This window comes from Vespula pensylvanica, chromosome 4 (genome assembly GCF_014466175.1).
Source record: "Vespula pensylvanica isolate Volc-1 chromosome 4, ASM1446617v1, whole genome shotgun sequence".
NCBI lineage: Eukaryota > Metazoa > Arthropoda > Insecta > Hymenoptera > Vespidae > Vespula > Vespula pensylvanica.
The window spans coordinates 3,136,712-3,159,726 of NC_057688.1; the positions used below are offsets into that span (position 1 = coordinate 3,136,712).

Sequence of the window (23,015 nt, forward strand, 5' to 3'; positions counted from 1 at the left end):
CTTGCCATGTTTACCGGAGAAACAACTAACAACCTTCTAATTATAAATACTACAGATTAAATTAGATAATATTGATTTATATTATTTATTCTTTTAAAAAAAATCAACACTTCGTTACACGAAATGCGATTTTATATGTTTGAACAATGTTTATGTACACTAAAACTTTTATAACAAGAAACACTTGGAAAATCGATAGAAGTACGAATTAGGAAAGCCAAGGAAAAAATAACTATGTATTCTTCATCTTAAATTGAAAGATTGGAAAACAAAATTTCAATTAAAAGTTTTTTTCAAGTTACAGTACTTCAGATTACGAAAGTTCAAATGTAGTTCTTTACTCAGAAATATTAAATATATTAACTAACTTTTTCATTCGGTGATAGCTTTCTTATATAAAGGTAACATGAAAGTCCATTAAGATTATAAAGTTAGAAAAAGTAAAATAACGAAATGCAATTATTTATCTCCTCGGGTAAATCAATGGCATGACTATAAAATATATTAGATAAACGAATCTGTTAGGTAGGATTGCGTTTCGATAATTTTGATATTATTTCGAGTATTTGTTTGAAAAACTAATTTCTCATAGAATCAATATATTCCGAGAAAGGTGCGTACGAACGCAATAAGGTCATCGATCCGCAAAAATTATTTTCTCGTTAGAAAATCACGAGCAATCTTGCCCAAGTTGACACAAGAAACGAAGTGCTTATTACCCTGACCGAGACTTCGTTCCTGTAAATAACGTTTAAAATGATCGCTTTGCTTTCTTAGGAACGTCTTCCCTCACTCCTCTTTCTCCTTTACACTGTCTTTTTCTCTTTCCTCTTCCCTCCTCCTTTTCCTCCTTATTCTTCTTCGTCATCGTTATCTTATTCGACAGCGAGTAAATGAATAGAGGGTATATACGAAGGTTAGACGTGTTAACTCACTGCCCCCGAGAAGAAGGGGAAGAGAGGGCGGAAAGACGGGGAGGTATATGGTAGAAGGTACGAGAGCATAAAAGCACGCACGAAGAAAAGTACCGAAGCTTTTGTGGTGTGCTCTCGTGGCCGCTTCGTGTCTCTCGGCGATTTCGTGCTGGACTATACGAAAGGTCCGGAAGCCGAACGAGTCGAACGGCAACAACATCATGGGGCATCCACCTCGGCTTCTAAGAGCCTTCCTCATCCTTGGTTTCGTCCTTTTATCCGTTATATCGGCTTCGGCAAGTAAGTCTACCCCTAACATAAAATCGTCTTTTACGAGGATCTTCCTCGGTCCATTTCGTTAATATCGATCCTATTAATGTTAAAATCATTTAAGATCATTTTCTAGCGAGTTCAGTAACTTCCTCTTCTTTCTTCTTTCTTTTTTTTACTTTTCTTTTTGCTTTTCCTTTTCTTTTACATTACTGTAATATTCCATAGACATAACTTTTAACTAAATTTTCGAATCAAAGTTATCGTTGCTTCGGATATATCCGATTAATTCTATATAAAGGGAATTATGATCATTTAAAGATTTATGAGATCGCTATTATATCGTCATTATATCGTAAAACTCATAATTTTAGAACACTCAGTTTAATCTAACACAAGTTATTTAATTTCAAGGAATACACGAATATTCTTGTGACTAACTGTAAATGCCGCGATATAGTTGAAAAGTACAATTTTTGTATTTTTCTACTATAATGTAGAAGATAAATATTTACCCTATGATAAATGCGTGAATGGTACCACGTGGAGATGTTACTTAGCATTTTGATATAATTAACAATAAGAATACTTTTTTGATAAATTTAATATGATTTTCATAGCTATAGTTCGTATTTCTACAAATATGTGAAATTATTCGTACAAGTATGTGAAAAAAGTATTAAAAAAAAAAAAAAAGAAAAAAAAATTAAGTGGATTATATGTTATCAGATACTAAGTTATAATATGAGAACGTTATCCATCGTTTTCTAATATCAATTCACGTCAACGATTATCAGTGTCGGTGGCAAGATTTAATGAATCATAAAGGTTACGCGTTATATCAAGGTTAAAGATTATTTTAGCAAGATGTCGAAATGAAGAATCAATCTAGTTGATGATAGAATTATATAATACTGATATTTTGAGTAATATAATAAATTACAGGGCAAAAAAAAGTCAAAAATTAATGATCACTCATCGCCTCGAATCTTAATAATTATTCGTAAATATATAACTATTAAGACTTTATTAAATCAAACAATTCCGAAAGTTGAGAATTTCTAAGAAGGGCCTTGAAATTTGTTCCTTACTCTTTCGGGAAGTAATTTTTATGGTAATTAAAAAAGTGGTAAATTGTACATACGCTAACAACATATCACTGCATAGTACGATGTCTGTACCATTCAAGTGATTACACGACCCCAGGGTTAAACCGGACGTTTGGTAAATTGATCTGATGTCCCTGCTATCATCCTACCATCGTCAATTCCCAATAATCTTTTTATTACTTCGTAGAGATGTGTAACCCCGTTACCGTTTTTCAACTATATGATATATTACAATTCTTATTCTTTAATGACAGATTTATGATACGTGAAATTTTGAGAAATAAAAAAAAATTTGTTCTGCCTCTCCGACTAGCGATTGTCACCTTAACGTAATAATTTCATCTAATTTCGGTAGCTTTTCTTTTCTTTTATTTCTCTACGATAAGATAATTATGCGAGGAATATGTGAATAATTCGTGTAAGCAAAATTTTTACACTGGGTAATAAATAGATAACTTTTTCGCTCTCACTACTGAATGATAACACAAACGATCTCGACAAATATGGTAATATCAAAAGATGTAAAAATTTTGTAACATTTGCATTCAGTTTGTTGCTGCGAATTAACGCATACGCCACATATAAAAAAGAAAAGAAAAGATGATCATAGTTCAACTTTATCAAGTATTTTTAATTTATCATTGCAGTCGTTATAAATTTTTTATCATTCATATGATAAAATTCAATTTTTCGCTTTGGATAAGAAAAAAGTTTAAGGAAATGCGACATAATATTACAAATTTTATCATTCACCTCGATTATATATTATATTATTTTGCAAAAATAGATTTTTTGCGGATAACATTTATAAAATTATTATAATTTTTATTCATAAAGATCCAATATGAACTGCTCTATAAACGTACTGTATAAATTTATAAAAGATTAATAATCTTTATATAAAATTCGCCGCAAATAAATAGATTATTTTCCTCTAATATATTTAGTTGTTTACAAAGACAAGACTTCGTTGAGTAATACGGATAAAGAAGATACTATTGAGCATATCACTTTTGGGTCGCGGTATAAGTCAACAGCGATTATCACTGAATCATGGAAGAAAGCAATTTTTAATCTTACAAATAAGAAATTGAAAAGAAATAACGATCTCTCTATGTTGATCTCTGCTTAATTAAGAAAACGATGTGCATCACGTTCACTCGAATACAAGAATAGCTTTAATCGAGTTTTAATCAATCATAAACACGAAAAACTTTTATAGAATACGAGAGAACGTACTTAGCGCTCTTTTATCTCTTCCCTATCTTGTTTTTAAAAAACATAACATTCTGCGAACATCGATGAACCGTATCGACCCTATGTTAGCTATTTTTCGATGAAACAACGAATCACGCGTATTCGCTTTTTATCAAAGTTGTCCTTACGTTGTTATCACGAAAAAGGAGTAAATCATATTGAAATCGTTCTGAATAAAAAAGAAACGAGGTGTAATTAAAATGTTATTTGGAGAATTAAATTATTAAGACTTTGACTTATTAGGACTTTGACGTTGATCAATGTTGCTATTAAATTTTTTTATTTCATGCTTTATTTTTCTTCATTTTTAATGCTTAAATCGCTTCACTTTGCAATTTTTCCTAACCAGTGAGCGGATTTCTATTCGACTACTTATATGAAGTTCTACAAACGGCATGGCTTTCCAATAGTCCCCGATTCTATAAACAATTAAATAAAATTATCATGCCACACACGTAATCGCAAGTCGCAGAACAAAGCAAAAGAAAAACGACGGGACATAAAGCTGAGAAAGTGGGGAGAACGCCCCTTACTCATTAGGGATTAAATTTATGACTCTTCGCAATACAACAGCTTCGCAAACGTTTCCTATACGATTTGAATTAGTTCAGTGACCCTCTATCAACGTAAACATTTCCACATGATTTCGATGGTAGAGCTAGTCGAACACTATGTTTGTACAGATTATAATTCCGTAATACTTCCATATATTAAAGTCCGTACATAGAAATTTCTTTTCCCTCACGCAGCGATATAATGCTTAAAATTTAATTTGTTTCAGAAAAATGCAATCTAGGTTGTCACGGAGGTGAGTTGTAAAATTTAAAAATGATAATAGCAGGCATAGAGAACTGCGCAAGTTTATAATATTAATAAATAATTGCAGGACAATATGCAAAAGTGTATCAAGAAGGACATACCTATATATATCGTTTGGAAGGAAAGTCTGTAACATCTGTAACGGATTCTCAAGGCGATGCTACTCTTAACTTGAAGGCCATTGTTGAATTGACTGCAAAACCAGACTGTGTTCTACAGTTACAACTGAAGGATGTACACTTGAATGATGCTGTAAGTGTCCTCCAAATTTTTAACGATACAATCTGCCTAAACAACAAAATCTATTTATTTATTTACTCACATTTTAAAACGCAGAATATTCAAAGTACCTATAATTATATTTTTCAGCCAGCGCCCTTGTCGGACATTCAGAAGTACGCTCTTCAGTTTAGCTACCATCACGGTCACATTGATCCTGATGTTTGTGCGGAGCCTGATGATTCTCAAGCATCTTTAAACATCAAGAGAGCCGTTGCCTCTTTGTTCCAATCAGCTGTTCAACTGGAATACGGTTCTACCGTTCACCACGAGGTACACATAAATCTTTATCAATTAATATATAGCATATTTGTTCATTTATTTACATATACTCTGTAAGAAATCTCCTCCTGTCAATAACCTTAATGTTCAATTGACAAGAGTCGTTAGTTCAAGGATAAATCAAAATTACTGACTATTACTCTGCATTGCATGGTAGACGAAGATGCAATTATCAGCTTATTTAATTTATCCTGATGATCATGAATTGCATTAACTTCTGATAATAATACATACTAAGTGACCATATAATATAATAACATCGTTTGATTGATCGACTTAAAAAAGGGATCGAGTCGACCCATGGATAGGGTCCTATTAGCTTGCATGTATGCCTGCAGAAGAGAGAATAAAACAAAGCTCATTTTAACGACCCGTTAAAGACAAATTTCAGACTATCAATCCTAAGTTCTTATTTATTTTTTATGTTTTTCTACATAGACTGATATATTTGGCAACTGTTTGACGGAATTCACTTTCCAAAAAGAGGGTGACTCCTTGCTCGTACAAAAATTCAAGGATCTTTCACAATGCTCCTATCGCGAAAACATCAGACAAGGACTCATCACGTCTGTATTCGATACGTCAGCTGGTATCAAATCTACGCCTTTGCTCGCTTCTCAACAGAAGATTGAACAACGCTATAAGCAGGGTATCTTAAATAAGGCAACATCTACGGAAAGTTACAAATACAGACCATTTAGCAATGGAGAAGCTGGAGCAAAAACCATTGTTGAGACAACTTTAACGTTTAAAGGCGAGAAAGGTGACAATCCATCTGCTCCCGTATCCGTTTCTAAGTCTTTGATTTTCGAAGTTCCACATCCGGTCGCGAAATCATCAGCAGATACAATTAGCAATGCTCTCAAAGCCGTATCGAAGGAAGAAACCGATGTTGTTCAAGCGAAGGCAGCCGGAAAATTTGCTGAACTTGTCAAAGTACTTCGATTGAGCAATAAGAAGGACATTCTTTCGGTATATCACAAGGTCAGTGCTGGTGCAGGTTTTAATAAAGTTTCTGACAAAAAGATCTTGCTGGATGCCCTTTTCCGCGCTGGTACTGGCGAAGCAGCCGAAGTGGCCGTAGAGCTTATAAAGAATCATGAGCTGAGCAATCTACAGAATTACGTCTTCTATGCTAGTCTCCCGTTGATTCGACACGTGAACCTTCCAGCTGTCACGGCCATAACGTCTCTTTTAAATCAGCCCGATTTACCTCGAATTGGTTACCTTGGAATTGGACAAGTAATTGGCAAACACTGCAAAGATCATTCCTGTGACAATGTTCCGGAGGTAAAAACAGCCATCCATAAGATTCGTGAAAAAGTAGGAAACGGAAGGACAAAGAGCAGAACACAAGAGAACCAAGTGATTTCTGCTTTGAAGGCACTCGGGAATACGCAGTACCTGGACGATGCCACCCTACAGAAATTAGCGAACATCGCTGCTGACAAACAAGTACGTAATCGAGTACGTGTTGCTGCTATCGAAGCTTTGCCTACTACTTGTTCGATGAAATGGAAGAATACCGTTTTCAATGTATTGAATGACCGTGATGAGGACAGTGAAATTAGAATAAAGACATATCTGTCGTTGGTCAATTGCGCCTGTCCACACGTTGCCGATAAACTAAACGAATTATTAGACAAGGAAACCGTCAATCAGGTCGGATCTTTCATCACCAGTCATCTCCGCAATCTGAGAGCATCCACGGATCCTAACAAGGAAGCTGCTAAAAAACTCTTGCATCATATCAAACCACGCACTAAATTCCCAGAAGACTTCCGTAAATTCTCTTTCAACAACGAACTGTCCTATAATGTCGAGGCTTTCGGCATTGGTTCCTCCGCCGAAAGTAACGTGATCTACAGTCAAAATAGTTTCATTCCGCGTTCGACAAGTTTGAATCTCACTGCTGAAATATTTGGACAATCCTTCAATTTCCTTGAACTCGATACACGTGTAGAAAATCTTGATAGACTTATAGAACATTACTTCGGACCGAAAGGGCAATTCACTAAATATTCGATTAATACAAAGACTCCCAAGGAAGTCATCGATACTGCCTTCAAAATAGAGGATTACATATACAAACGTTTCGAAGAATTAAAACGTAGGAGACGTGAAGTAAAACAGGGAGAACTCGACAGATTTGCGAAGAACGTACGCCTACGCAATACCGAGGTCGATGAAAATCTTAGCGTAGACTTATCTTTGAAATTATTTGGCGTCGAACTAGCATACTTGAGTTATCAGGATGATCCTCAGAAATTCACAGCGGAGAATCTTATCGATAAGATTTTTGACAGTCTTCAAAAAGGATTTGATCTAGTTAAGGACTTTGATTATAATTTCAAGAATCATCTTCACTTCCTGGATGCCGAACTGGTCTATCCAACTGGTTTGGGTATCCCACTTTCTCTGGGTGTAACCGGAACGAGTGTCGTTCATATGAAAGCTAAAGGAAAATTTGATATCGCGTCCATCTTACAGAATCGAGAAAACGCAGCTGTTCGACTTGCTCTTGAGCCAAGTGCTTCGATCAGAGTCACTGGTAGTATGATGCTTGAGGCATTGGATAGGAATTCTGGCGTAATTCTCGTTTCCACTCTCCATACCGATACAGCATCGGACGTATCCATCAAAGTACTCGATGGTTCTGGCTTGGACGTTAACTTTGGTATACCTAAAAAGACACAAGAGCTTATCAGTGTATCTAGCGAAATTCTATTTACATCCGGACCGAAAGGTGAAAATCTCGTTCCTCCTAAATTTGACAAAGGCAAGGAATATTCTGATTGTTTCGATCAACTGGCCTCTCTTTTTGGTCTGACCGTATGTGGATACATTCAACTCCCATACAATGACATTGAATCCATTCCAACGAAACCCTTCTATCCATTGAGTGGACCCACTAAATTTGGCTTATCTATTAAAAACAATGATGTAAAGAGTTATCATTTTAAAATTTATTATAACAAAAATGTTCCGGATGCTCGTTCTTTGGAAATCTTATTGGACACACCCAACAGCAAAACGAACAGACGTATTTCTGTACTCTTGGAAGGTGGTTTTCAACCGGATAAATACATCAAGGCAGATCTCAATTTACCTCTCAAAAAGGCTTCGGCTTTAGTTATCCTGAAAAACAAACCTGAGGAACGTACATTCTCGATTGTCGTTCACAATGATCTTATCGAATATTCCCTCCGTGTTGGACTTCTCGCAAATGGCAACAAGTATAAGCCTGTATTGGAATATAAGGTACCGGAACATATCGAAAAATTGTCAGGTACGAAGATGGGGGTTAAAGGCGGACATGGTGGTCAATTATATAATATCGATGGTGTCGTAAGTGTCACCGATCATGAAGATGGCAAAAAGTACACGTTTGAAAATGTTGTCGTCACGGGTGGTGGCAAAAAGATAGTTGGTCTTGACGGATTCGCAGTTTCCACAACTAACAAGGCGATCGTCGATGTAAAACTTGGTTATGGGGATGAGAATTTAGCCTTAAAATTAGATGGTAATAGACTAGGTGAAAGAAATTATTTAATTAAATTGTCAGCTGTGCCCTCCAGAGATCCAAATATTGGATTTAATGCTATATGGGAATACAAAAGGCAACCACATGAATTTGAACATAAATTCGTTTTTATTCACGGTGCTGATCCAAACTCTGAAACCAATCGTTTCACTTTGACCCAAAGCGCTGTGTACAAATTGACTCCATCTGATTATGTTTTATCTGGATCGAATAAAATAACATACCCTGCTATGAATGCACTTTTAAAACTAGAAGGTAAATTAACCGACACATCGATCGACGGAGATCTCGAAATAAAATACGAAAAATTCCAATTTGGTTCCGAACTGGGCGCGAAGATCAATATGGTCAAAGATGGCGACTACGAAGTCGAATTAGAGATTGAACTTCTGGAGAATAAAATTGAATTGAAGTCGAAGCGCACTGTTCTCGAGCCAAGAAAGAAAAGCGAATTCAAGAACTCTCTTAAACTATCGCCAGGTGGTAAATATGAGGTTAATGGTGTCGTCGTTCACGACATAAGTAGATCCCATATTAATTTACAACTGAATGGCAATCTCAATTTAAACGGCAAAGTTGTTACAGTTGATACTGGTATCGAAACAAATTCAGATAACTTTAATTCACAAGCTATCGTTAAGGTTGGTGGGAATAAATATCTAGACTTCGCTCTAAAAAGTCATAGTGGTCCAAATCTCAATGGAAACTTGAATTTTAATGTTAAAAATTATGTGAACGCTGTAGGACAATTAAACTATCAAAATGGCAAAGGAAATGGACGTATTACGATCGATATTCCTAAGTACAATCGTAAGATCGAGGGTCACGGAGACTTGACCATTTCTGAATCACAATACGCACTTAACGTTGAATTGTTGTATGATGCGAGCAAAGATGCGAATAAACGCATCAAATTGTCATCTGTGTCTGACATAACAAGGACATCGATTGACACAAAGAATATACTTGAAATTCTCTCATCCAAACTAGAATTAAACGCAAAAGGTGAATTAAAAGGTACACTATACAATGGTCAATTAACGATCGAAGCTGATACCCTTCTACCAAATGGACGATATATAGTATTTTCCAATAAACGAGAATCCGTCAAGAAAGGAAACAATTACGATATTAAAATGCAATTTGAAATAACAGATTATGTCACAAAAGGCGGCGATTCGCGGAAGTTTATCTGCGACATGGACGTTAAAGATTTCAATTTTAACTTGTTAACTTTCAATAGCAATGCGCAAGGGAAATTCATCAATTTTGATGGACGTGATGTAGTGATTGATATAAACAGGAAGAATCTTCCTATCGAAAATACGGATAAAAAAAGCGCAGAATTTTACTTCAAACTATCGGGATCGCTTCCACCCAAACCTTTCGTTTTTGGAATATCCAGTGATTATGGTGAGAATGACGTCGCATGTAAAGTCCAATCATCTCTTGGAAATGACATTGATCTTATGGTACGTCAGTCAGCTCGCATGTTATTTTATTGTATAATTCTATCTTTTGAAATTAAGTATAATTTAAATTATACATTTAAATGATTTTGTAATAATAATTTACAGGTTAATGGGAATTACGTTTATGGTAATAAGGTAGACAAACCTGTCACCTTCGATATTCAGGCAGAAATGAAACTTCCGTTTGAGAATTTAAAAAATATTAAATACCATTATAAATTTTCATTTCTTAAAAACGATAGATTTTTGGAGTATTCAAGTATTGATGATCTTACATACAACAACGATAAAAATATTGTACTCGATATATATGGGAAATATACATACGGTGATAATAGCAATGAAGGTGTTAGCAAGATCAAGTTGACTGCTCTTCAATTCTCACCTTTAATTGTTGAAAATACTTTGAATACTGTCATCTCCGATGATATGGGAAAAGGTTCTGCCTCAATGAAATTGTATTATGGTGACAAAGGTGGAACATTATCTTTTGACAGTGCGTATGCTTCTGATCTATCAACGATTGATATAAACGCTAAAGCTACGACGACTATGGAAAAACTGCAGAATATCGATCTTCATCTTAGTCACAAGGTATTTTAAATAAATTGTAAGAACATATCATGAATATATCACAACATTATAATAACAATCTTGCTATATTGATTTTTTAGAGAAAACCAGACAACTATAGACAAACCGATGCCACCTTACAATTGGATAATACTAAATATACATTGAGCACTGAAATTCAAAAAGACAAGATAGCACCGATGTTTCACTTTATTTTAACCAGCCCACACGGTGTGACAGAAGTATTATCTAAGTTCCAGAAAGTTGGTGACACTGATTATACAGGTGATTGAAATTATCAATTTGAGTTTTCGATTGCTTTATCAATTTATTCTTCAATGTTTATTCTTTGATTTTTAGGCGAATGGAAAGTAAAAACACCGGTAGGATTTGTTATCGCTGATGCGCGAATCAACTTAGAAAGTGTTGATAATTTTTTTATTAACATCAACTTTGACAGCGATAAACTAAAAGAACGTAAGATTCATGCTGAGATAGCTAATAAGCCGACTGCTAAGACTGGAAGAAGGATTATCATCACTGTCACTAGTGACGGCAAAAATTTAGTAACCGGAAGGTATTGCCTATTATTATTATTCATAACAAAAGATCAGATTGCCTATTATCATTATTATTTATAACAAAAGTAATATAAGAACATACTTCTAAAAATTCATGAAATTATGCTACAGACAATCTGACATATCTAAGATTTTTTTATGTCCGCAGTACAAATTACAAAAAACGCCAGGAAGAAGGCAAAATTATTGTAGAGGGTAATGGTAGCTTAAAAATCGGCGAAAATACAAGAAGTTCTTCTTTCAAATACACTCGTCAACAATTGACACACGAAACTGATGGTGAAGTTGGAATAGCTATGATTTTAAATGCAAATTTCGGACCATCCGCAATTGTTGGAGAAGTCAAACTTACTAATAAAGAAGTACACGTATTCAATAGTTACTGCGAGCAAAGTAAAGACTGTGCACATTTTAAACTTCAAGCCACTTTGGATACCGATAGTGAGTATTTCAGAATCATTAAAACGATAGTTCGATGACATACATAATTAAATCTTTAAATTCAACTATTGAAATTGAATAGTTAAACCATAGTTATTTTACTATCGTCATGAACAATCGTATTTTTGTATATAACATTGTATAATTTAATGATTCATTTTTTCTCAGAGAAATCTTATTTCAAGCAACAACAAACGGTTGAATTCAACTTGAGAAAGTTCAACATACCTGCCGAATTTGGATTACAAATTAGTACTCAATATCTAAATGATAAGTTTGATCATACAGCCAGTTTATATATGCACTCCACTAAAGATAAATCTCAATACACTTATCAACTGTACGTTCACCCCAAAGAAGCTGGTAAGAATATGTTTTGTTTATAACATATGTCCGATAAGATTTTTAAAATATTCATTTATCGCATTTGTGAACATTATTATTTGTAAAAAAAAATATAACTTTCTTTTATAATTACAGCTGCTGTTCTAACTTTACCCAGTCGCGAACTAGCACTTGTTGCAAGCTTGGATCTTCCTAAAACTAAGCAAACTGGACTGTACAAATTAGAAATTTCTTCCTTCTTAGATAGAAAAAATAGACCTACGGAAAAAACAAGCTTATCTATTAACGGCGACGTAAACATTGAAAAAACTAGTTTATCTCTTAATGGTGAAGCCAAATTTACATATCCGTCACAGACAAAGGTATAATTATTATAATAAATTAAGTTTTTACGAAGACCTAGATAATATTTTCCGTATTCTTCTCAGGACATGGTAGTAAAAGGTAAACTGCATAGTAGCGACCAAAATCTATTGGATGCTAATGTGGATATTGATGTTTTCGCAAAAAAAGCGCAAAAAATCAATATTGTAGCTAAAGTGTTACGTCTACCAATTCCGAAGGGTTATAATCTAACTGGATCCTTCCAAGTACTCAGTAAAGGTCAACAACTCAAGATCGAACATAAAACACATTTGACACTATCAGAAAATGAAATTGGAGCTGGTTCTATTTTTTCATACACGGATGTAAATCAGAAACCAAAGAGTTTGATACAATTATTCTCTGCTAATCTCAATGAAGTTCATCTCTTGATAACTTCTCCGAACAAAGAGATCATTAGATCGGATGCAAAAATGGAATTTACTAAAAACTTGCAGAAAATAGAAGTAGAAACTAATATTCTCGACGGCAAGCCTTATATTATTAGTTTTGAAGCAAACGATTTCAATAATTTCAAATTTGTAGAATATGAAAAGAGTAAGTTAGGATTAAACGATATATATTTTTAATAATCTACTTTAAAAAATACATAAAAAATAATCATATTTGTGCAGGCAACCCTAATGACAAATTGACTGCTAATGGCCGTGTTGTACTCGGACAACTTGCTGAAGTTCATTCTGATTTTTACCAAAATGGTAAAAAGAAAAACTTGTTCCACATCTTAGTGCATCTTGATGAAAACAAATTTTTGAAACCTGATTTTGAATTTAACAAGGATAATCTAGAATATCTAGCGGTAATATACAATATTTATGTACAAATATATTTGTGTACTCTGCTATATATTATATCTATATTAACTGCAACTATATTTTCATTTGCATATAGGATCACATTCGAAATCACATTCTTAATATAGCAAAACGAGTGAAAGAAGTTGCTACCGATTTGGCTAAGGAAACTGTAACTGAGCTCAGGGATCTACTAGAACACGCCAAGAAAGCTCAACCAAATGTACAAGTACTTTTGGACTATTACTCTACCGAATTAACTAAATTTAAAAACGAACTTCATGCTGACCAAATTATCCAAGAGATCCAAGTGACTTTGTAAGTAATTCTACAACTAACGTGTAAGCATTTCTTTAAATAATATCATTGTATAAACTGTGCAATTATAACAGGAACAAACACTTTGGATCAATTATTACTGCGATCAATAATATTATTAAACAACTTATGGAACAATTAAACGAGCTCTCGAAGCAATACAACGCAGTTATTTCCACACTTACTGAATCAGTGAAAGCAATATACCCTCAAATACAAGAATCCTATAATAAAATCTTCGAAGCATGCATGAAGGTGTTAGATGCGGTTGCTAACTTAGCTACAACTTATTTGAAAGCTATTTTAAATATTATTAATAATCATCAAAAAGAAATAAAAGAATTGGCTGTTATTGGAACAGAACTTGTTCAAGATATTGCCAAAATTATATTCAAAGCACTTGATCAAGTCAAGAAGGATACCAATGAATTTATAACTTTGCTCATTAACCAAGCAAAGGCTTTACCCGTTTATGAAATTGTAAAAGAAAAATATAATCAGATAATAAACTTCGAAGTACCGGAGGCATTTACAAGCCCTATTGAAGAACTTTGCAAAATAATAAAGGCAATGTTACCAACGAAAGAATTACAAGACTTCTTCGGTTCAACGTGCGATTACATAATGGCGATTATCAAACGACAAAAGGTACATATCATTGTAATACGATTTCTTACGAAATCCTAAAAAATTTTCTTTACGATGAAAATTATTATGTTTTGCTTTTGCAGCCTGACAATACTGCACAACTTAATACTATTTATACGAAAGCCCTTGATGCACTTAAGTCCTTAATCGATCTGTTGGAGACTCATTCGCTCTTCAATAATATTCAGAATATTTTCACCACGGAAGTAGTAACCGATTTTGGTATTTTAGCTAAGTTACCTGGTATTTCTACCTTGAGGGTTTCAGTCTTGAATCATTTGCGCAACGCTGAATTACCAACACCTCTTGATATTTACTACACGTACAGGTATGCCCAAGATTGATTCTCGTAATTTTCTGCTGTATGTGTTCGTACCTTTCTGTTCCAAAATTGTATTGTTTTATGATGATCTTTATTCAGGCCTACTTTGCATCTAACCGACATCGTGCCACCATTCAGTAAGACAGGAACTGTCACTGATGGAGGACACATTTTTACATTCGATGGAAACCATTTCACATTGCCTGGAACATGCAACTATATTTTAGTACAGGATATGCAAGATGGAAACTTCTCCGTTATTGCGAATTTAAAGAACGGAGTTCTAGTCAGTGTAACTGTTACCGAACCTAAAGAAAGTATCACGCTAAAGAATAATGGAAACGTAAGTATATAATTAAAAGATTTAAGCCTGAAAGATAGCTACTGATCGCTTTTATTACATTATTTATAAAAAAAAAAAAAAACTTATAAAATAAATATATCGACAGATATTAGTAAATAACAAACCAGCGGATTATCCTGCCAGTACGAAGAATTTACAGGCCTTCCTAACAATACCAACAATAAATGTGAAATCTGCTTATGGTGTACACGTAATTTGTAGTAGAAAAGCACCTATGATCTGTACAGTTCGAGTCTCTGGCTTTTACCTTAGCAAATTACGTGGACTTCTTGGTGATGGCAACAACGAACCATACGATGATTATAATTTGCCATCTGGAAAAGTACTTTTATGATATTTTTAATTCTATTGCTAATGATATATTTATTTATGGAATAACGCATATGAGTCCCATAACATTTTCAGATTACTGAAGATGCAACAGAATTCGGAAATGCTTATAAATTGAAAGAAGATTGCCCAGCAGCTACTGCTGTTAAAGCTAGCGCACACGCTCCACTTTGTTCCGAATACTTCACCAGTTCTTCTTCGTCATTAAGGTACCTGATGGTTATTTATCTTAAGATATTTATCTTAATTGTTCATGTTAGAATCAAAGGAAAGATGTATCATATTTTTATTACATATATTTTAATATTTTAGTTCCTGCTTCAACTATATAAATCCGACTCAGTATCAGGAGGCTTGTGATCAGGCCGTTAGTACCAGCACTCCTGAAAAAGGAGCTTGTTTGATGGCATTTGTGTACTATACTGTTTGTTACGAACACAATGTCCTTGGCATAAGCATTCCTTCTAGTTGCGGTATTTCTTATTCTTTATTATATTTCTCTATCATAAATTAATTCAACGAAAATATCTATTTTTTTCTTATTAATGACAAACAAAATCGATTGAAAATAAATCAAAGTATTGTTGCTTTAGTAAATTGCACAGTTGGCACAAATTCAATTTCTGTCGGCGATTCCTTCAACGTAAAAATACCGAAGAAAGAAGCCGATATTATTTTCATAGTAGAAGAGGATAAGCAAAATGAGAAAATCTTCAAGGATATGATCGCACCACTTATGACAGAATTAAGAGAAGAGCTGAAACAACAAGGCATAACGTGCGTATTATATTATAAATTTAATTTTTAATTATAAGAAATTAAAAAAAAAAATACAGTAATAATAATTGAAATGCATTTATAGTGACACTCATATCGGTCTCGTTGGCTTTGGCGAACACATAAGCTGGCCACGCCATTACACAACCGATGGTAGCACAAACATCGTGGGTGAAGTAAAGAACATTAAATTCGAAGGAAAAAATCCAATCCTAAAACTACAAGTAATCTAATTAAATTCATGTAACATAAAACATATCGATAAGTTGTCCATGACAATACAGTCACTCATGTTCCTCTCATATTATAACTTTCAGGATGCTACTCAAGGAAACATAGAATTAACATTGAAATATCTTAAACAAAGATATGACGTTGAATTTGGTACTTTTAAATTAACCGGTGCTTATGAACAAGCAATAAATTATCCATTCAGACCAGAAGCAGCTAAAGCTGTTGTCGGTGTTATCGCTAGTCCATGCGAAAAGAGTCCTCTGCCTATTTCAGTAAGTTTATTTTTTTTAGAATCCATTCGACCCCTTTAACGACGTTCCACTCGATTCTATCGATATTTAATAAAAACAAAAATCTTAAACAGTTACAGCAATTGCGCTTACTTCTTGGACAAAAAATATATCATGATCTCGGATTGACATACTACCACGTATGGTTCCCGAATGACACTCTGGTTTCTGGAAAGCCACAAAAGAATATTGTCGGTTATGATTATGACAGTGTTTATACTTTCTCTGACAGCAAGAAGAAACCTTTGGAAGGAAATAACGAACTTAGAAATAACATGGTTCTATCGACCAATGATGTCTGTGCAGACTTCGCCATATCCGTAAGTATACATTCTATAGTATTCTTTTATTTTATTTAATGATCCACTTGATTAATAATCATTACTTACAGTCCGGTGGAGCTGCATTTAGTTCAAACAATTTCTTGGAAGCGAAACCTAATCAAAAGAAACAGTTCATTCAAGTAGCTGCCAGAAAAATTCTGAATGGACTTGTCAATACCGAAATTGAAGAGGATTGCGTATGCAAACAAAGCTGCGGAGTATTTGCTAAACCGTATTGCAAAATTGTAAACAAGAGAGAGAAGGAACCTCTGACGGTATGTAAAATCCTACGAAATGAAAAAATTATTATTGACGTATTTATAGCAAGATTTACAAACAAAAATACGTTGATTAAAAATAAAATTTTACTTCCATTTATCTTGTTACAGAGGCACACTAAGGGTGGAGTTAAGGGTTAAAGTCGTCTCGTCATAGTAGAGACTATTATTATTAAATAATCAAAATGTAATGTATTTGCTTATTAAGCCATTACTTGATGTATTTAGTAATATGTAAAATTGTCATTTAAGATTCACTCTTATTTTATATAAAATGTCAAAGCACCATGAAAACATAAATAACACAATAAATTCGATATTATAATTGTTAAACAGATGTGTTATTAATTGTTTACAAATCAGTCTCTTTACCTAGCAATCAGATGTAAATGACATGTAAATGGTCTTATGTGCGTATCTTGAATATATACACAAGTAGTATGTCCTCCTGCATCTGTGAATGAACTCAAAATATCAGTATTAAATAATACCATGATGCTATATTATACATACATATACATATATATATATATATCAAAAATATAAATTTTATTATGCATTAAATAATCAATAGAAAAGTCTAATTCTTATTCTTACGCATAGTATAATATTATATCAAATGCTATCCAATCTTGCAATTTCTTAACTGCTAATAATAAAACACAGGTTTTAAATGTTTGTAACCTATTTACAATTTGATTATCTATATATGACTTATTCTAACAAATTATTCAGTAAGCATTGTGAGCACAGCTCGCAAATTTCGTAAAGTAGCATCATTAATATCATTTTTTCGTTTTATAATACTTTCTAATTCATTGCATATCTTATTTATACGTTCGTTCAATTCTTTCGACATATTTTCATATTTCATTTTCTCTGTTTCTATCCTTGGTATTTTTACATCCTTTTTAGAATCTTTGAAAACCATACATATATGTTTCGTATCGTCGTTCATAGAATCTTTGATTAAACACAACAAATACGATTTAACATTTAAAATATCTTGCAATTTATAATATTGCGTGTAAGATAAATATGCAGGCACGGAATCGCAAATCGTTGATTTTCTGGAAATCGCATTTGCAACCTTTGCCACAAGTTCTTCGTTAGGACACGTATGTGCCAAACGATCGAAACTCTCGAGCATTTCTTGACATACCCACGGATTTTCATCCTCTAGCAATGTACAATTTAACTCTGCGAACCCATTGATCACTTTAGGTTGATCGTTCTTAAATATCATAGCTAAATCTTCTAAATAATACGCTATCTTTATTTTTGCATGAGGTAATGCGTGCAAAGATAAATTAGCTATAGCATTTAAAATCTAAAAAAAAAAAATTATATAGATCGATGTTTATCCCTGTTCTTCGAATACGAGAATAGAACTATACATACAGAATCATGGTAAAAAAAGTCGTGTTGAGTACCATCAAGTACATTTATGGAAAAATCAGATAATATAAATGAATATCTGTGATCGCATCCTTCAATGATATTTGTGATAAAATTCCATAATTTGGATATAACATCGATCATTTCTTTTTCCGTTATATTGCAAAATTTGCTCACTGCTGGTATTAATTTCATCTAATATAAAAATAATATAAATAAGAGCACAAATTCATATTTGATATCAAACAATTTACCATTAAAATTTCCAAATTATATTTACCAATTGAAACCAATGTCTGGCACTAGGCTGTTGTAAAAAATTATCGACTACATTTGAAATGTTCGTAACGCTAAAAGCTAAGCGTTCGCATATAATCATACGCGTTTTATACGGTAACAATCGTGAAAAAGATGACCATAAACACGCATCTATATCACTTAATTCGATCACTACAGAATGCTTTTCATTTTCAGGCAATAAAGTATAAAGTCTACTAATTAAATTTTTTAAAACGCACACTTCAAAAGCATTGCGACGTTCGGCCAATACGGCATATATGTGCATTAAATATTTCACGTGAGAACTACATAAATGCGGTGAGCTATATCTGAAAAAAAAAAAAATAATGATGTGTTCCAAATTATAAATAATGATTGAGTATAATTGAGAAAATGATTAACTAACCGTCCTATGCAATACCAAACGTCAGAACTAAGTAAAGAACTCCAAAAAAATCCGCACAAAAGATTTTTTAGTAATATCTTTTCAACAATATGGAAATTTTCACAAGGCATGGAAATAATGAGATTGCAAATCGACACCAAAGTTGCTGCATAAAGATCGATCGGTCCTGCTTTTTCTTCGAAGTTGTAATTGCCTGAGAGCTGCAATTCTCCGATACAAAGTTCTTCTTGTACTTCGTAAAAAAAAATGCGTTATTATAGAACGAAAGTTATACGAATTTATAAAAATAATCTAAATTACTATTGACTTATTCGTAAGAAAAGATAATCACTTACAACAATCAAAATTTGTGAACATTATGTCGAGTATTGATTGTGTTTCTAAGATCCACTTGCAATATTTATCATACGGAATAGCGTTTATTGCTTTCAAAATTGCAAGTGTTAATAAATGGAAACCTAATTTATCAACATCCTTTTTTAGTCTATATTGAAAGTAAATCTAAAATAGTTTGATATAAAAATAAATATAAAAAAATTTATTTATCTAACAATAAATAATAAAATTTAGGAAATTAACAAACTTGGTTAAAGTTGCTATTTTTCAAAAGAATATTTAGAAGAAGATTTGTTCCTGATGATATATTATTGTTCAACATATCAACTGCTATGCTGTCCATTAAGAAAGCAGTATACCTAAATTAAACAATGCACATTCTTTGCATTATCTTCTACAGCAATATATTGTTTTATAAATCAAAAGAAAATTAAAACAATGATATACCTATGTAGATGCAATAAAAGTTCAACTAATGTAAAGAGAATATCATTACTTAAATATTTGCAGTAAGATGAAGTCAATTTAGTGATGATATTTAAAATTATACTAGCTCCTTTCAATGTCCGTTCTTCCTTTTTATTGTTTGGATCCTAATTATAAAGTAGGCATAAATAAACTTTCACAATTACAGTTCAAATGATAATAAAAAGAAATGATAATACTAATACCAAAATTGTGGAATATAAAATATTAGCTTCCTGTGTAATTTGTTGAAATGATGTAATGACATTTTCTGGAGATGTTGTTTTGATGTCATTGCAATAAATTATAGCTAATTTAGCAAAAGATGTTGTTGTTCCCACAAAAGTTTTTAAGTCTAAACCATATGAACTTGCAGCAATAGCACCAAGTAATTTTATTACTATATGATAAAATAAGCAAACAGTGATTAATCAAGAAGCAAAATGCTGAGTTAAATTATATATTAAAAAACATATACCCTATAAAATTATGTACCATTTAGTAATGATCCCATCTCAGGTTCTATATTCACATCAAAAATAATGACATCTTCTAAAATAGTCAAAAATATCTTAAGAATTCCATTTGCTTTTTGGAAAAGACTCATTAATTCCTTAGATAAATCTTTAAAAAAATTTCCATAAATATGTGAACTAAAAAATAATAATTTTAGTGTAACAAAATGTATAAAATTAAAAAAAAAATAAAATTAAAAAAAATTAAAATTAAAAAATATATATATAATAATAAATTAGTTAAGTAAACAATATACTACTATATCAATAAATTACCTTGTCTTGCAATGTTCAAAAACTAGTTTTATAGAAGATGGTAAAATATCAGAGAGTGATTTAACATATTCAATGGAAACCTTTCCAAAGCTAGATACATATTCCACACATTTTTGATAAAAATGCAATATACCTTCACAATTAAGTAATTTATCTTTTATATTATTCAAAATGTTTGATACTGTAGTATTTGTCAAAAGTATATCAATTTGTTTTAAAATCTGTTAAGTATAAATTTATTATTCTATTGTTACATAAGCTAAATGTATGAATATTTTCAATATGAATGAAATATAGTTCATGTAAATTAAAAATTACTCGACATAGGATAGAATGAACCATAGGTAAAGTTTGACTGAAAACATTCTGATCTAACAACTCTCGCTTGCAAGTAGACCAAGATTTCTCTAACAATTGCTGCCATTCCTCTATCTGAAACGTTGGATTTGCACTCTCCAGTGCCTCGTATAACCAATAAAATATAAAAAATAAAGGAAAACATAAACATTAATTCTTATTTCGTATGAGATAATCAAATTTTTTAAGTTTTGATAAAGGATATCTTTAATTGCGATATAGGAGATTCGGCGTCAATTTCACTTGTAATAAAAGATATAGTATTATTGAATTGATCTTCAAATGAATCCTGATCCGCCATTTCTATAAATATTTGATATAATATTGTTATAACATCATTTCTCTTTAAAATAAGTTGAACCTATAAGAATAACGATATTAGGAATATTTAATTATATACTTTCTCTATGAGAAACAGATCAGAATAACATAAGAATTACTAAAAATGATTTCTTTGTCATAATTAATGTACTATTTTTAAAATAATCAATAGAGTACATAAAAAAATATTTGCTTAAAATACTATTTGTTTATAAGAATAAACTTTATATGAAAAATAATAATTAATAATCAAACAAATAGGCGGTAAATTTCTAGCATGTACGTAATAAAGAATATAGCGAAAACTTACAATTTATAAAGATGTAGTTTATACGTGAGGAACTATTTCACACTGATTTCAAAATTAATATAATATAAAAATATCAATACATTAAGCATACTCTTTTTATGTATTGTATACAACTTCTAAATACGTAATATAAATAATAAATCACACATAACACTTCTCCACATTCGTCGTCTCATTTCACATTCATACTAGATAGCGCTAGTATTTGGAAAATCTGATACAAAGTTTAGACGCTAGAGGACAGTTAAATATTAATACCAATCTTCTCGAATAGTGACTTATTCCTCCCTAACTGTATTATCGACACAGTTTGTATGCTATATATATTTCATTCAAAAGAAGTAAATCTTTCGTTCATTTATATGTATAGGTGATATTGTATATAAAAGCTTATATACAAATAAAAATTAATAGAATCATTCTATTAATTTGTGTTAAATAGTGAGAAAGTTCTATTTTTAATGAATAATAAAAAAAATCATTTTTTATCGTTAATATTTAAGCAAATACTATAAAGCATTATGAAAACTTTTAGAATATTTCAACTGATACTGAAATGTTGTCCTACTAACTCTGTGTACATTCAATATAATGCTTAAAGCTTCGATTTCAAACAAACTGCCATATTAATCGAAAGCATGGGATAGTGTCAGTAACAGTCAGAAAGACAGAAGAGAAAAGTAAATTCGTATGATGGGTTGATGTCATGGCAACTACAGACAACAAGCTGCCAGATCACGAAGTAGTTTTGATCAATAATCCCGGATGACCGGTAGACCTTCGAGTGTTCTATTAGTGATTTCGAGGATTGTATATAGCACGCAGACAGTAGAAGAAAAGAGGTATTGCACCTTCGAGGTGATATATTAATGAAGGACTAATTTAAATTCGTACGATGTCGATCGAGTTCGAAAGATTAATACAAATTTATAACGAAGATTTCTCTTTAAGTAAACGATATTTTTTCGTGATCTTATATCATCAATCTATTTCCACTATAATAAAATCTGAAGTATCCTAAAAACTATAATATCTAAAATATAATATTCAAAAATATCGATAAAAATATAATGATAGTGGCAACGAGATAGATATGAAATCGATTTTCGCTTTAAAAAGTTGTTAAGTACAATGATCGCGAGAAAAGAAAAAGCAAAAACTGCTTATACCGAGTTTCTCAACTAATCGTAAGAAACTCAAACTCGAGTTGCGAGTTCGTGAATCATGAAACACGGATCGATTCTTGAGTTCGAATACCTCAACGGAAAATTCGTTGAAGGTATAGAGGAGTTCAAGGTAATTGCCGTTGTGGATATAACGTGACCAGCTGCACGAAGTACAAAAAAGCAACGTACTGTTCGACCACCCTCCTTTTCCTTTCGGTGAGAGGGTGGTAGAAATTCT

General features: G+C 32.3%; 2 protein-coding genes across 3 annotated transcripts; one reads left to right on the top strand and one right to left on the bottom strand.

Moving 5' to 3' along the window:
- The first annotated feature begins 1,014 nt into the window (after positions 1-1,014).
- Positions 1,015-17,281, top strand: LOC122628801 (apolipophorins). The gene is made up of 26 exons (XM_043811448.1): positions 1,015-1,214; positions 4,332-4,358; positions 4,437-4,621; positions 4,739-4,921; positions 5,369-9,946; positions 10,052-10,540; positions 10,621-10,804; positions 10,880-11,096; positions 11,249-11,541; positions 11,710-11,904; positions 12,022-12,248; positions 12,315-12,807; positions 12,885-13,069; positions 13,162-13,382; positions 13,457-14,030; positions 14,114-14,358; positions 14,452-14,695; positions 14,802-15,038; positions 15,122-15,255; positions 15,359-15,519; positions 15,640-15,823; positions 15,909-16,047; positions 16,141-16,329; positions 16,422-16,667; positions 16,739-16,945; positions 17,060-17,281. The coding sequence occupies exons 1-26, from the start codon at positions 1,136-1,138 to the stop codon at positions 17,087-17,089; spliced, it is 10,146 nt and encodes a 3,381-aa protein (XP_043667383.1). The 5' UTR covers positions 1,015-1,135; the 3' UTR covers positions 17,090-17,281.
- On the bottom strand, positions 17,014-21,794 carry LOC122628802 (uncharacterized protein C1orf112 homolog). 2 transcript variants are annotated; one of them, XM_043811449.1, is made up of 13 exons: positions 21,612-21,794; positions 21,186-21,283; positions 20,942-21,088; positions 20,624-20,844; positions 20,328-20,485; positions 20,039-20,232; positions 19,815-19,960; positions 19,615-19,726; positions 19,367-19,532; positions 19,032-19,263; positions 18,627-18,954; positions 18,350-18,541; positions 17,014-18,278 (listed from the first exon to the last, which is right to left on the bottom strand). In XM_043811449.1, exons 2-13 carry the CDS (start codon positions 21,279-21,281, stop codon positions 17,676-17,678), a joined length of 2,595 nt encoding a protein of 864 aa, XP_043667384.1. In that variant the 5' UTR covers positions 21,282-21,283; positions 21,612-21,794; the 3' UTR covers positions 17,014-17,675. The 2 variants fall into 2 exon arrangements, with proteins under 2 accessions (XP_043667384.1, XP_043667385.1); XM_043811450.1 differs by having other exon boundaries at positions 21,186-21,341.
- Positions 21,795-23,015: the final 1,221 nt, after the last annotated feature.

Coding starts and splice junctions, on each gene's coding strand:
- LOC122628801 (XM_043811448.1), top strand. CDS start 1,136: ATGGGGCATCCACCTCGGCTTCTAAGAGCCTTCCTCATCCTTGGTTTC. Junction 14,696..14,801: donor CGCTAAAGAATAATGGAAAC/GTAAGTATATAA, acceptor ATATATCGACAG/ATATTAGTAAATAACAAACC. Junction 15,256..15,358: donor AGTTCTTCTTCGTCATTAAG/GTACCTGATGGT, acceptor TTAATATTTTAG/TTCCTGCTTCAACTATATAA.
- LOC122628802 (XM_043811449.1), bottom strand. CDS start 21,281: ATGGCGGATCAGGATTCATTTGAAGATCAATTCAATAATACTATATCT. Junction 21,089..21,185: donor CTCCTATATCGCAATTAAAG/ATATCCTTTATC, acceptor TATTGGTTATAC/GAGGCACTGGAGAGTGCAAA. Junction 19,961..20,038: donor TTTTATATTCCACAATTTTG/GTATTAGTATTA, acceptor CTTTATAATTAG/GATCCAAACAATAAAAAGGA.